The sequence below is a fragment of the Schistocerca piceifrons genome, chromosome 5 (genome assembly GCF_021461385.2).
Source record: "Schistocerca piceifrons isolate TAMUIC-IGC-003096 chromosome 5, iqSchPice1.1, whole genome shotgun sequence".
NCBI lineage: Eukaryota > Metazoa > Arthropoda > Insecta > Orthoptera > Acrididae > Schistocerca > Schistocerca piceifrons.
Genome location: NC_060142.1, coordinates 75,632,388 through 75,648,288, shown reverse-complemented (window position 1 = coordinate 75,648,288; position 15,901 = coordinate 75,632,388). Strand labels below are relative to the sequence as shown.

General features: G+C 43.7%; 1 protein-coding gene across 1 annotated transcript in view; it reads left to right on the top strand.

Moving 5' to 3' along the window:
* LOC124797921 (venom dipeptidyl peptidase 4-like) overlaps positions 1 to 15,901 on the top strand; it is a 425,918-nt gene that overhangs the window by 186,079 nt on the left and 223,938 nt on the right. The window contains exon 3 of the mRNA XM_047261054.1: positions 2,352 to 2,437. Within this exon, the coding sequence (XP_047117010.1) occupies positions 2,352 to 2,437 (86 nt within the window). The remainder of the gene's footprint in view (positions 1 to 2,351; positions 2,438 to 15,901) is intronic.

The window sequence follows — 15,901 nt, the reverse complement described above, 5'->3', positions numbered from 1 at the left end:
CCTTCCTTCTTACGAGCTATGACAGCATGTCCTTCAGTGAACTGTCTACTTACGTATGCACACTCATGCGCTTTTGCGTAGGCAAGTGTTCACATCAACACGCAACCATGAATATTGACTGTTACTCCTGGAACACCCTGTATATGCAGGATTTCGACCAGTTTTCTAGTTTGTGTGGTTTTGTACAACTGAAAGAGTACACTATTGTTTGTTTCTTGCCTTAACAAAAGGGCTTGGCTAGAGCACATCAATGTCTGGTGAGTGTTGTGGCCGGCCGGAGTGGCCGAGCGGTTCTAGGCGCTACAGTCTGGAACCGCGCGACCGCTACGGTCGCAGGTTCGAATCCTGCCTAGGGCATGGATGTGTGTGATGTCCTTAGGTTAGTTAGGTTTAAGTAGTTCTTAGTTCTAGGGGACTGATGACCTCAAAAGTTAAGTCCCATAGTGCTCAGAGCCATTTGAACCCTTTTTTGATTGTTGTGTGGCAGCGTGCCAGACAGAGAGAGAGAGAGAGAGAGAGAGAGAGAGAGAGAGAGAGAGAGAGCCGCTGTGTGAACGCGTGTGTGGAAGGCTATTCGCGCTTGATAACAGGCCGCACTGGTCTGGCCGTTCATCGTGTAGAATGTTCTCGTGTGATTTGTACGAGAGGCGTTCGGTAAATAACGCAACACGCTTTTTTTCGTGAAACCAGGTTGGTTTTACTCAGGAGACCAATACACCAACCATATCATTTCCCACTCTTTTTGCTATAGAACCCTATTTCAATATAACCTCCGTTCAGTGCCAAGGCACTACGCAACCCCACTGGGCGGGCCTGTATGCCTGCAGATACCACTCTACTGGTCGACGTGGGAGCCAACGATCTCGCTGCAGCAGTAACCTCCCCATCATCCACTTACTGCCTCCCGCGGGGTGCACCTTTCATGGGGCGAAACAGATGAAGCCGGAAGGTTCAGAATGCGGGCTCTAGGGTGGATCCCAGCGGGCACACACCTATGAGTGTGCCAACTGGTGGACGAGTGTGTCAGCACGGCCAACAGAGACGTCCAGTTTTACAGCGAAGTGTTTGACTGTGATCTGTCGATCACCTCGAATGAGAGTGTCCGCACTTTCCAACATTGTAGGAGCCACAACTGTGTACGGCCGGTCGGAAGGCGGGAGATGGGACAGGTTTGCGCGATCTTGTTGCGATAATGACAGATACCTAGCCCAACGATTCACCGTGCCTTTGTTCACTGCGATGTCTCCGTAAACATTCTGCAAACGCTTACGAATATCTGCGATGCTCTGGTTTTACGCTAAAAGAAACTAAATGACGGCTCTCTGGTTGGAACGCATCTCCATTGCAGACGCCATTTTGAAGACAACGTATAGTGCCGTCAACTATCAGAACTCCATCAAACTATAGGATATATTCCACGATGGTCCACAACAAATTCCGCATTTTTTCAACCGGAATTGGGCGAGAAAAATTGTTTTGCATCACTTGAACGTCCCTTGTATTACATATAGGCGTGTTAGTATGTTAGTGGTACGTGGTCTTCAAAGAAGTTAATAACTACCACAATAGGAATATTTTTTAGGGAATGAGAGCGTTACTGTTAACATAAACGTAGTCATTCTTCCGTATTTGACGACTGTTTTAGCCGGCCGTGGTGGCCTTGCGGTTCTAAGCGCTTCAGTCTGGAACCGCGTGACCGCTACGGTCGCAGGTTCGAATCCTGCTTGGGCATGGATGTGTGTGATGTCCTTAGGTTGGTTAGGTTGAAGTAGTTCTGAGTTCTAGGGGACTGATGACCTCAGATGTCAAGTCCCATAGTGCTCAGAGCCATTTGAACCATTTGAACGACTGTTTTATTAACCTGTGACCGCCACAGATCTGACAGAGCAGCATCCCACCATCATTTAAAGTATGTGAGTTCTTCCCCTTCATACTCTCGCTGGATAAAATTCTGATCCTCCGCGAAACGTGCATGGCACGTAGGGGGCGGACTCACCCCTAAACTTAGTGAGACCGCTCCCTAAGCAGCACAGCAGCACGCACATTAGCAGGCTTACCAGCAATAGTCGATCCCCTGAACTATTCGCGACTGGAACAGGAAAGGACCGAAGTGACAGTAACACGCAAAGTACCCTCTGCCTTACACCGTAAGGTGGCTTGATAGGTGCAGACGAAGATGTAAATATAGAGTCTCTGAGTTTTCTAAACTCCGGCCTGGAACCCTTAGAGAGTACTACGATGTCTGAAGGAAATTTAAAACTGTTGTGACACACACAGTGGCGAACAGAAAAGAGTAAGAAGCACGAGTGTCGAATTCTCGCTCTTAGCAAATGAATCGTTGTATGTTACAGGGACGGAAATACTCTACAAGAACGACAGTGAGGTGGTGGCAATGGATGTGAGCTCGATGAAGAGCAGAGTACTTGTACCCAAAGAGGTAAGTCTCATCATCACCGTTGCCAGCTTTTTAATGCAACCGTCTACAGCTTCTTAGAGCCGCCCCCAGCGCCATGCTTTTACCAACCTCAGCCAGTTAACATCGTTATTAAACCTCAGCGCATTTATATTACAGGGTGATTCAAAAAGAATACCACAACTTTAGGAATTTAAAACTCCGCAACGACAAAAGGCAGAGCTAAGCACTATCTGTCGGCGAATTAAGGGAGCTATAAAGTTTCATTTAGTTGTACATTTGTTCGCTTGAGGCGCTGTTGACTAGGCGACAGCTTCAGTTGATGCTAAGATGGCGACCACTCAACAGAAAGCTTTTTGTGTTATTGAGTACGGCAGAAGTGAATCGACGACAGTTGTTCAGCGTGCATTTCGAACGAAGTATGGTGTTAAACCTCCTGATAGGTGGTGTATTAAACGTTGGTATAAACAGTTTACAGAGAATGGGTGTTTGTGCAAAGGGAAAAGTTCTGGATGGCCGAGAACGAGTGATGAAAATGTAGCACGCATCCAGCAAGCATTTGTTCGCAGCCCAGGAAAATCGACTCGCAGAGCTAGCAGAGAGCTGCAAATTCCACAATCAACTGTATGGAGAGTCCTACGAAAATGGTTGGTTATGAAACCTTACCATCAACTACCCGAGGCAATGGATCGGCCGCCAGGCAGCCCGTGACAGAGCACTTCATCACTGGCCTCCAAGAAGCCCTGATCTTACCCCCTGCGATTTTTTCTTATGGGGGTATGTTAAGGATATGGTGTTTCTGCCACCTCTACCAGCCACCATTGATGATTTGAAACGAGAAATAACAGCAGCTATCCAAACTGTTACGCCTGATATGCTACAGAGAGTGTGGATCGAGTTGGAGTATCGGGTTGATATTGCTCGTGTGTCTGGAGGGGGCCATATTGAACATCTCTGAACTTGTTTTTGAGTAAAAAAAAACCTTTTTAAATACTCTTCGTAATGATGTATAACAGAAGGTTATATTATGTTTCTTTCATTAAATACACATTTTTAAAGTTGTGGTATTCTTTTTGAATCACCCTGTATACTCCGCTTATTGCTTTATAGTAACATAATATGTACAATGAGGTGGCAAGAGTCGTGGGATATGTCCTAATATCGTGTCGCATCTCCTTTTGCCCGGCGTAGTGCAGGAACTCGACGTGGCATACACTCGACAAGTGGTTCGATGTCCCCTGCAGAAATTTTGAGCCATGCTTCTTCTATAGCTGTCTATAGTTGCGGAAGTGTTGCCGGTGCAGGATTTTGTGCACGAACTGACCTTTCGATTATGTCTCATACGAGGGTCACTCCAAAAGAAATGCTCACTATTTTTGTAAAAATACAATTTTCATTCTGCAAGTGTGAAAGTTTCACAGTGTGTAGATACATCCTTCGCGCTTGTTTTCACACTTAGTTCAACCTGTTCCCGTGAGTGGCGCCATCACAGCAATTCTTCGGGATAGCTGCTACATTTGACCTTCGTCAGAAGCAACGTGCTGTCATAGAAGTCCTCTGCTGTGAAAACGAGACAGTGGGAAACATCCACGAGAGGCTGGAAAAGGTGTATGGAGATGCTGCTGTCGATCGCAGTACATTTAGTCGGTGGGCAAGTAGGTTACGTGATGACAGCGGGCATGGCAATATTGCGGATTGTCCTCGCAGCGGCAGACCTCGTACTGCACACACTCCAGACAATGTGCAGAGAGTTAACGAATTGGTGACTGCTGACAGACGCTTAAGAGTGAACGAATTGTCACGCTACGTTGGGACAGGGAAAGGAAATGTCTGCAGAATACTGAAAGTGTTGGCGTTAAAAAATGTTCGTGCCAGGTGGGTTCCCAGGATGTTGACAGTGGCTCACAAAGAAACAAGAAAAACGGTATGCAGCGAACTTTCGGAACAGTACGAGAATGGTGGAGATGAATTTCTTGACCGAGCGAGGTGGCGCAGTGGTTAGACACTGGACTCGCATTCGGGAGGACGACGGTTCAATCCCGCGTCCGGCCATCCTGATTTGGGTTTTCCGTGATTTCCCTAAATCACTCCAGGCAAATGCCGGGATGGTTCCTCTGAAAGGGCACGGCCGACTTCCTTCCCCATCCTTCCCTAATCCGATGAGACCGATGACCATGCTGTCTGGTCTCCTTCCCCAAACAACCAACCAACCAACCATGAATTTCTTGGAAGAATTGTGACAGGTGATGAAACATGGCTCATTTTTCACCAAAGACGAAGAGACAATGAATGGAGTGGCATCATGCAAACTCACCCAATAAAAAAAAAAATTCAAACCACCCCTTCTGCTGGAAAAGTTATGGCTATGGTGTTTTTCGATTCCGGAGGACTCTTGCTTGTGGACATCATACCAATTGGAAGCACTATAAATTCTGATGCATATGTGACGACACTGAAGAAACTTCAAGCTCGACTGAGTCGTGTTCGACCACATCTGCAAAAGCAGGATGTGTTTCTGTTGCACGACAATGCACGGCCACATGTTATTCAAAAAACCATGGAAGCGATCACAAAACTCGGATGGACAACAATGAAACACAGTCCTGACCTGACTCCATGTGGCTGTCGCCCCTTTGGGAAACTGTAAGACTCTCTTCGTGGAACAAGGTTTGAACATGATGACTCCATTGTGCATGCTGCCAGACAGTGTGGCTCCGACAGGTTGGTCCAGAATTTTACCGCGTGGGTATACAGGCGCTGGTTCCAAGATGGCGTCAGCCAGTTGAGAGGGATGGAAATTACGCGGAGAAACGAAAACATTGTTCCTAAAGGATGTATCTACACACTGTAAAACTTTCAAACATGTAGAATAAGAGATGGATTTAAAAAAAAAAAACAGTGTGCATTTCTTTTCGAGTGACCCTCGAAGATGTTCGATGGGATTGATGTCAGGCGATTTGAGTGGCCAAATGATTGGCTCGAACTGCCCAGAATTTTCTTCAAACCAATCGTGAACATTTGGGAACATGAAGTCCCTGAATGGCTACGGACAGTCTCCAAGTCTCCGAACATAGGTATTTCCAGTCAGTGACCAGTTCAGTTGGCCGGAGGTCCTATTCCATTCTATGTAAACATAACCGACACCATTATATGACCACCACCAGCTTGGACAATGTCTTGTTGACAACATGGGTCCATGGATTCGTGGGTTCATTCAAAGCCTACCATCAGCTCTTACCAACTGAAATCGGGACTTGTCTGACCAGGCCACGGTTTTCCAGTCGTCTGGGGTCCAATCAATATGACCACGAGTCCAGGAGAGGCGCTGCAGGCGATGTCGAGTAGGTCGTCTGCTGCCATTATAGCCCATTACGGCCAAATTACGCGGCACTATCCTAACATATACGTTCATCGCACGTCCCACATTGATTTGTATGGCTATTTCACGCAGTGTTGCTTGTCTGTTAGCACCGACAAATACGCAAATATCGCTGCTGTCTGTCGTTAAGTTAAGGTCGTTGACTACCGCATAGTCCGTGGTGAGGGATAATGCCTGATAGTGGCTATTCTTGGTACACTCTTGACACTGTGGATCTCGGAATATTGTTCCGTAATGATTTCCGAAATGGAATGTCCCATGCGTCTATCTCCAAATACCATTCCGCGTTGAAACTCTCTTTGTTTTCCATCGCGCGGCCATAATCACGTTGGAAACTCTATCACGTGAATCACAGTTCCACCAATGCACTGGCCTTATATGCCTTCTGTACGCGATACTACTGCCGTCTGTATATGTGCATATCGCTATCCCATTACTTTTCTCACCTCGTTGTATGTGTTTAATAGTACACAGGAGATAATAGCCACCCGTCTTTATCTTTTATTTACGCGAGAGCAGTTTTTTCGGCTCTAATCTTCACTGCAGTGAATACCAACTAAAATGCGTTAATAACTTTGACCAGTCTTCCTACTACCTGTGACGGAGATTTATAATTCCATCAGATCAACAAGTCACAGACGATTTGTACATGCGACACTTTTGAGCAACCTGTGATGGTATCTGGCAGTAGAGAAAATAATATTCTAGTGCATTACTTAAAGTTAAGGTTTGATTACAACAAAATATTTTCTTACTGGATATTGTTGTTTGGCTGTTAAATACGCTGACCTCTTAATTTAGATTTTATTATTCCTTTACTACTTTCGCTCAGTTTTTCCAAACCTTTTAAACACCGCGACGGGATTTCATTTTCCTGGGATGAGCACAATATACTAAATAATTTATTTTTACTGTAGGTCTCAACTGAGTTTGCGTTGTTACCTATTTGATTTTTAACAAAGTGTGGTGAATCATAGCTGGTGCATCGATCTTAACAACATGTAATAAAGTTATTATTTTTCGTCACAAATCTATTAATAGATAAATTACAGTTAACGCACAACACAAGCGCCGCCTATCGGCTCCGGGTGACGCGCTTTAAAACAGGGTGTTGACTGTATTCATCTGTAACCTAAGTATGATAATGCGGTGACATACATTGTACTTGATGTTGGACGTCTTGCGATTATGCTACCCACCATTATTAACCAAATGTTACAGCGGAGCGAGAGTAGCACTCCCTAGAAATCACACAATGCATTTTTATCCAAATTTTCACAGCCAGACGATGGGTTGGAAATGGAAAAATGGAGTATCAAATTGACCAATGCGAGGTCTAGTTTTGGAGAAAAAATAATTGCTTGAAAGTGAAGAGAGTAATAAGTATATTATATTATTATTGATTTTTCTTTACGTTGTTTTGACACTATATATATATATATATATATATATATATATATATATATATATATATATATATATATATTGTGTGTGTGTGTGTGTGTGTGTGTGTGTGTGTGTGTGTGTGTGTGTGTGTTTGTGTGTGTGTGTGTGAAAGAGGCAGAGAGAGAGAGAGAGAGAGTAGGAACAACTATAAGAGTGACTGGTTATAGGTATACACTCTTTTAAAAAAATGGCACATCACAAATGAATTATCCGAATCAAACGGAAATCGGTGGATATGATGTACACGTGCAGGAAAGCTCATCATTATAATTTCAGAAACACTGGCTCATGTGTTCAAGAGAAAGAGCTTCACAAATTGAACAAGCAAAAAACGCGTTGGTCCACCTCTGGCCCTTATACAAGCAGTTGTTGGGCGTGACACTGACTGGTAAAGTCGTTCGATGTCCTCCTAAGGCATATCGTGCCAAATTCTATCCAACTGGCGAGTCAGATCATCAAAATTTCGATCTGATTGGATGCCCCTGCCCGTAATGCTCTAAACGGGTTCAACTGGGGAGAGATCCGGCTACCTTAGTGTTTGACAGGCACAAAGACGAGCAGTAGAAAGTCTCGCTATGTTCGGGCGGGCATTGTCTTGCTGAAATGTAAGCCCGAGATGGCTTCCCAGGAAGGGCCAAAAAAACGGGAAGTACACTACTGGCTATTAAAACTGCTACACCACGAAGATGAGGTGCTACAGACGCGAAATTTAACCGACAGGAAGAAGATGCTGTGATATACAAATGATTAGCTTTTCAGAGCATTCACACAAGGTTGGCGCCGGTGGCGACACCTACAATGTGCTGACATGACGAAAGTTTCCAACCGATTTCTCATACACAAACAGCAGTTGACCGGCGTTGCCTCCTGAAACGTTGTTGTGATGCCTCGTGTAAGGTTTATCGTATCGCGACATTGGTGCTCGCGTTGGTCTAGATCCAGTGACTGTTAGCAGAATATGGAATCGGTGGGTTCAGGAGGGTAATACGGAACGCCGTGCTGGATCCCAACGGCCCCGTGTCACTAGCAGTCGAGGTGACAGGCATCTTATCCCCATGGCTGTAACGGATCGTGCAGCCATGTCTCAAACTCTGAGTCTACAGATGGGGACGTTTGCAAGACAACAACCATCTTCACGAACAGTTCGACGACGTTTGCAGCAGCATAGACTATCAGCTCGGGGACCATGGCTGGAGTTACCCTTGACGCATGCATCACAGACAGGAGCGGCTGCGATGGTGTTATTCAACGACGAACCTGGGTGCACGAATGGCAAAACGTCAACTTTTCGGATGAATCCAGGTTCTGTTTACAGGATCATGATGGTCGCATCCGTGTTTGGCGACATCGCGGTGAACGCACATTGGAAGCGTGTATTCGTCATCGCCATACTGCCGTATCACTCGGCGTGATGGTATGGGATGCCATTGGTTACACGTCTCGGTCACCTCTTGTTCGCATTGACGGCACTTTGAACAGTGGACGTTACATTTCAGAAGTGTTACGACGCGTGGCTCTACCCTTCATTCTATCCCTGCGAAACCCTACATTTCAGCAGGATAAAGCACGACCGCATGTTGCAGGTCCTGTACGGGCTTTTCTGGATACAGAAAACATTCTCCAGATCTCTCACCAATTGAAAACGTCTGGTCAATGGTGGCCGAGCAACTGGCTCGTCACGATACGCCAGTCACTACTCTTGATGAACTGTGGTATCGTGTTGAAGCTGTATGGGCAGCTGTGCCTGTACACGCCATCCAAGCTGTGTTTGACTCAATGCCCAGGCGTATCAAGACCGTTATTACGGCCAGAGGTGGTTGTTCTGGGTATTGATTTCTCAGGATCTATGCACCCAAATTGTGTGAAAATGTATTCACATGTCAGTTCTAGTATAATATATTTGTCCAATGAATACCCGTTTCTCATCTGCATTTCTTCTTGGTGTAGCAATTTTAATGGCCAGTAGTGTAGAATAGCGTCGACCTACCCTTGTGCTTGAAAGATGCCGTGCATGACAAGCAGAGAGCTGCTGGTATGAAAGCCGTATGGTGGGCGCCAGTAAGCCTGGAATCCCACTGCTGTCGAGGGAGTCCCCAAATACGTCTTCACTGGTCGTCGGGCGTCAGATCGAAGCGGGACTCATCGCAGAAGACTGTTCCACTCTGGCCAGTGAGATTCCAGGCTGAAGACGAGTCTGAAGACAACTCGTTGAGCTGTGGGATACCAACCTAACTGTCGCCCAGCACACGACCCAACAACCGAGAATGAAGTCTGGGGTGCCATTTCTTTTCATAACATAACCTCTTTGGTTGTCATTTGCGGCACTCTTGCAGCACAGCAGTACGTCGACGATATTCTACGCCTCGTTTCATAGCCCTTCATGGTAAGCCATTCTGGCCTTACATTTCAGCAAGATATTGGCCACCCACACAAAGCGAGAAAGCTGCTGTTTGTCTTCGTGCTTGCCAAACCCTACCTCGGTCAGCAAGGTCGCCGGATTTCTCCTGAATTCGGATCCCTCCTGAATTGAGAACGTTTGGCACATTATTAGCAGGGCCCTCCACTCATGTTGGGGTTTTTGAGGATCTAATCCGCCAGCGGGACATAATTTGGCACGATATGCCCCAGGAGGACATTCAGCGACCATATGAATCAATGCAAAGCCCAATAAGTGATTGCGAAAGGGCCAGAGGTGGACCAACGCGTTACGATTAAACGCCAATGTTTATGGAATAACGTCGCTGGGATTAGATATCCTTGAAGATTTGTCTGCTACCCTTGTTATGGGTTTGACTACAAAATTTACTTTCTTGCGAGGCATGCCGACTTTCATTCACGCTTTGTTTCTCGTACTACTTTTATACTGTCGAATTGTCATTAATTTTCAACTCCTTCTTGGGCTTGCAGTGACTATTTTTCCTCCTTTCACTGTTTCATTTTCTGCTTAAATTGATGTGATATGATTTATTACTTTTGTATTACATTCATTCTCAAAATATGTAAGGAGGATAGAAGATGACTTGGACAGGATTTGTGATTGGTGTAAAGAATGGCAGCTAACTCTAAATATAGATAAATGTAAATTAATGCAGATGAATAGGAAAAAGAATCCCGTAATGTTTGAATACTCCATTAGTAGTGTAACGTTTGACACAGTCACGTCGATTAAATATTTGGACGTAACATCGCAGAGCGATATGAAGTGGAACAGGCATGTAATGGCAGTTGTTGGGAAGGCGGATAGTCGTCTTCGGTTCATTGGTAGAATTTTGGGAAGATGTGGTTCATCTGTAATGGAGACCGCTTATAAAACACTAATAAGACCTATACTTGAGTCTTGGGATCCCTATCAGGTCGGATTGAGGGAGGACATAGAAGCAATTCAGAGGCGGGCTGCTAGATTTGTTACTCGTACGTTCGATCATCACGCGAGTGTTACGGAAACGCTTCAGGAACTCGGGTGGGAGTCTCTGGAGGAAAGGAGGCGTTCTTTTCGTGATTCGCTACTGAGGAAATTTAGAGAACCAGCATTTGAGGCTGACTGCAATACAATTTCAGTGCCGCCAACTTATATTTCGAGGAAAGACCACAAAAATAAGATAAGAGAGATTAGGGCTCTTACAGAGGCATATAGGCAGTCATTTTCCCTCGTTCTGTTTGGGAATGGAACAGGGAGAGAAGATGCTCGTTGTGGTACGAGGTACCCTCCGCCACGCACCGAATGGTGGATTGCGGAGTATGTATGTAGATTTAGATGTAGATGTCTGCATTCTGAATTAAGATATTTTAGTACCTCGCTGTTAGGCGGGTGAAGGCAAACCTGTCTATATTGTCTTCTTTTAGTCGCTCATTGTATTGGAAGTAAGTCTTCTGTTTCTTGCCCCGGTGCCAAAAACGCTTTTACGGCCAGTTGAATAACCTCGGGATAAATCCAGGGCTACCTAACGGAGGAACAGGCTAACCACTGGTTAACTAGGAGTGCGCGTTGTACGTCGCCATTTTATTCCAGGAATAGCGTTCATGTCGAGTTGAGTTGGCAAGAACTGAAGAGCACTCTGGGTATTTTTGCCTACGTCATTTCACATTTACATAGTCGTCGTCTGCAGAAAAAAAAAATGATCATACGACATTGTTGCCCGGGAGGCCCATTCGGCCGCCGTATTGCAAATCCTGTTTGGTGCCCCCACATCGGCAACTTGCGAGTCAATGATAATGAAGGACACACAACACCTAGTGCCCTGCCGGGAATCAAACCCGGATCCCCTGTGTGGGAGGCGGTAACGCTACCGCTAAGCTACGGAGGCCGACGCGACGTCGTCTACAGAAAGAGTGTGTCAAACATCAGTGATCGCTAAACTTTTCACAACAGGGTACCTTGCGGCTGGGGGATACTGTGAATGAGTTCAAGAGTATAGGAAAATATTAGTGCAAAACATTTAACTAGTTTGGTAGGGTACATATATGTATAACTGTCTGTCTTGAATTTAGTTAAATGATCAGGTATTTGTTATTTGATCAGGAAGATATCTTTCTACATTTCCGAATAAAGTATACGAAAAAATATGCTACAGTTTCCATTCACAAACAACTTCACACAGATCGACAGAGCAGCTACAGTAGAGGTACGATTATTATTATTATTATTATTATTATTTAAAGACAGAAACACGTAAATATTAAGCACAGAAAAGGTAGCAGAGGCTGTAGATTGGTGGCCCCCACATGTGTAGTGTAATTCTAAAAGTACATGATTTAATAAAGTTGTCACAGAAAGACACCACAGTCATTTCGATTCAGATGCAACATCTCTGTACGATAGTATTCCATCAAATGTATTTGTAGGGTAGATGGTGAACTGTATTATGAGTAGGCACATAAACAGAAACAACTGTGAAATGCGGTGTGCTTTGTGAAATTTATAGTCTCTTTAACAAACTGTGGCAATATAGACATCATGGAGATTGATTTGACTGAAAATTGCGAAAGATGTTTCTAGCTAGCTTATTGTTGTATTTACGTTTCAGAATGATTCATTCATTACAAGGGCAATGGGTGTTATAGAGAAAATACCCTTCCTAAATTATTGAACACTATTTGTCCATCCACTTTTGCAATTCTTGGGCATATAGAAATCATGTTTCTGTGGTTTGATGATTATTAATTATATTGAGGGCATATTTAAAGAATAAGATGCCACAGTTTACAATAAGCATCCATTATCTTTTCTATAATCTTGGGGTGGAAATGTGTCTATGGCACATGCCAGACTGAAGGCTGCTGTTATTGTATTTCACCACAAATGTTTGAGAAACTGTTTCTTACATAATTTTCGGTTGTGCAATCATCTCTGGCACCTGAATGTAATATGGAAGGGAAAGTTGAAGCAACCAGAGGCCTGGCACCTTCACTGTGTTCTTCGTTCTTTTCTTGTCATCTCAGCTTAGAACTGTCTGTTTTGTTTTCAGAATAAAAATACCTGTTCTCAAATGAAAAATAATTAGCAAAATTGCAGATGGTGCTGCTTCAGAAGTGCCTTTAAAGGAACCAGAAAAGGGAGAAAGAACTGTATTGGTTAAAAAAGGACCATAAAGTTCAAAATTAGGATCAGAAAATAAAAATTAATCAAATAATTTCAGAATAAAATTATATTACTCCATATACATTTGTTTATTTTATTTTCTTTCCTTTTCAACTGAAATAATTAAAAAACTACCTCTTGTGCATATTGTCCAGTGTCATACACATCCTTTTAATAATCATGCCGGCTGCCCCCTTGTCAGTACGAATAAATTCTCCAACGGACAGAAAGAAATCACCAGCGGCAAAATATGTGAGTGTCTGTAGCCGCTGATTCATTGGTAGAACAGAGTCATTTCTGAAAGAAAGAAAAGAATGACATGAGGCAATTCAAGAAAAATTTAAAGACATAATTTGCAGAGACTCCTTCCACTATTATGATTATGTAGCTCTAATAACTAAAGATTCCTGTTAACTCAATGAAAAGTACCTATGTCCTTGTCACACAGAAGTAATTACTTTATGATAAATATGTATGTTGTTATGTAGATGATACTAATAACAGAAATACAACAGCTATCTCTATAGCTTTCTTTTTTTTAAAAAAATACTTTCCTATTAATTTCAGTGTGTTAAATTTAGCTTGAGTAAACACAAATAACATTCATATATATGGGAATAATTCTAGGTGGTGGAGTATCTTGTTGCTCTGAAGCATTCACTAAAAGATGGAAACTTACTCTCCCAATGAGTTATAAGAGTGAACAGTATTTTCTGCTATAGATTTGGTTGAGTGAACTAGCGACTTTAGTGTGCTATCAAATTTTTTGTTACGTTAAACAATCACAATAGGCCATCAATTTCAGAAAAATGGTGCTTCACACTAGTACAATGTAAGATATTTCACTTTAAGTTGCCTTCAACTAGCTACAGTCTGACATAAAAGAGAACCCTGAAAATAACTTTATATTAATGGAAATTTAAAAACATAGCATTCCGGGCACCCTTTTCACATGCTATAGCTATGCATATAACTAGATTCCCATTCTGTTCTTATAGCATACGAAAACAACTATTATTTTGTGATAAATATGGGTGGGCTTATGAGGATAACACTAATAACAAAGAAACAACAGCTACGTTCTATAGCTGGAGAAGCATCACTTTTTTTATGAAAAAACTCTTACTTTCTTCTTAATCTTATTGTGTTAAACTAAGCCTGAGTGAGAACAAATAGTCGCTTCCCGCGCCCGGGTTCCCGAGTTCGATTCCCGGCGGGGTCAGGGATTTTCTCTGCCTCGTGATGACTGGGTGTTGTGTGCTGTTCTTAGGTTAGTTAGGTTGAAGTAGTTCTAAGTTCTAGGGGACTGATGACCATAGATGTTAAGTCCCATAGTGCTCAGAGCCATAAGAACTAATAGTTCACTGGCTTCAGCTAATAATGGTAGTTGGGCGACAATCTTCTTGCTCCAAAGCCTGTAATCCTAACATTTTCAATAAAAGGCGGAAATTTGTTTTGACACTGCTGTGGTCTTTACAAAATAGAATACAGTAGAAAATAAAGTGGAACAATATTTTCTGCCATTGATGAGATTGGGACACTACTGTTTTGTCAAAACGTTTTGCCACACAAAAAATCGATGTTTCGCCAAAAACAGAAAAAGTGTTAATATAAATTGTACACATAATTGGTGTGATTTTTTGATTTGGTTAAGTCTGTTATGGCACTATCTGCTAAATAAAACGAAATAGTCTTTTTGCTACTGCAGCAGTCGTAACACATACCAGTTAAACAAGATATTTTTCTACGTATCGTTATTTTAATATGCCTGATTTACGCGACGGAATTCGCAAAGTACTGAAATCGAATGTATATTACTACAAATGAACAGTATTATTTAAGAAAGCAGACCAATAGTCTCACCTGCCCGTTATATGTTCCACTTTCTCACGTACAAGACTGACAAGACGAAGTACTGCTTCCTCTGATAAGCAAAATCTGGATATAAATTCGGAATCGGCGCCGTCACTCTTTCTTTTCCTTCCTCATTCTCGTGAACAGTTCAGCCAAAATCTCGTCATTGCTGGCTGCATCTGTCACTATCCCAGCCATTTTGAAAAGTTATTCCTCAGTTGAGATTGCTAACCGGCCAGAAATCGCCACGGCCCAACGGCCTCGTGTCACTAGCAGTCGAGGTGACAGGCATCTTATCCCAATGGCTGTAACGGATCGTGCAGCCACGTCTCAAACCCTGAGTCAACAGATGGGGACGTTTGCAAGACAACAACCATCTTCACGAACAGTTCGACGACGTTTGCAGCAGCATAGACTATCAGCTCGGGGACCATGGCTGGAGTTACCCTTGACGCATGCATCACAGACAGGAGCGGCTGCGATGGTGTTATTCAACGACGAACCTGGGTGCACGAATGGCAAAACGTCATCTTTTCGGATGAATCCAGGTTCTGTTTACAGGATCATGATGGTCGCATCCGTGTTTGGCGACATCGCGGTGAACTCACATTGAAAGCGTGTATTCGTCATCGCCATACTGGCGTATCACCCGGCGTGATGGTATGGGGTGCCATTGGTTACACGTCTCGGTCACCTCTTGTTCGCATTGACGGCACTTTGAACAGTGGACGTTACATTTCAGATGTGTTACGACCCGTGGCTCTACCCTTCACTCGATCCCTGCGAAACCCTACATTTCAGGAGGATAATGCACGACCGCATGTTGCAGGTCCTGTACGGGTCTTTCTGGACACAGAAAATGTTCGACTTCTGCCCTGGCCAGCACATTCTCCAGATCTCTCACCAACTGAAAACTTCTGGTCAATGGTGGCCGAGCAACTACTCTTGGTGAATTGTGGTATCGTGATGAAGCTGCATGGGCAACTGTACCTGTACACACCATCCAAGCTCTGTTTGACTCAATGCCCAGGCGTATCAAGGCCGTTATTACGGCCAGAGGTGGTTGGTCTGGGTACTGATTTCTCAGGATCTATGCACCCAAATTGCGTGAAAATGTAATCACATGTCAGTTCTAGTTAATACATTTGTCCAATGAATACCCGTTAATCATCTGCATTTCTTCTCGGTGTAGCAATTTTAATGGCCAGTAGTGTATGAAGTGCTGAGTGAA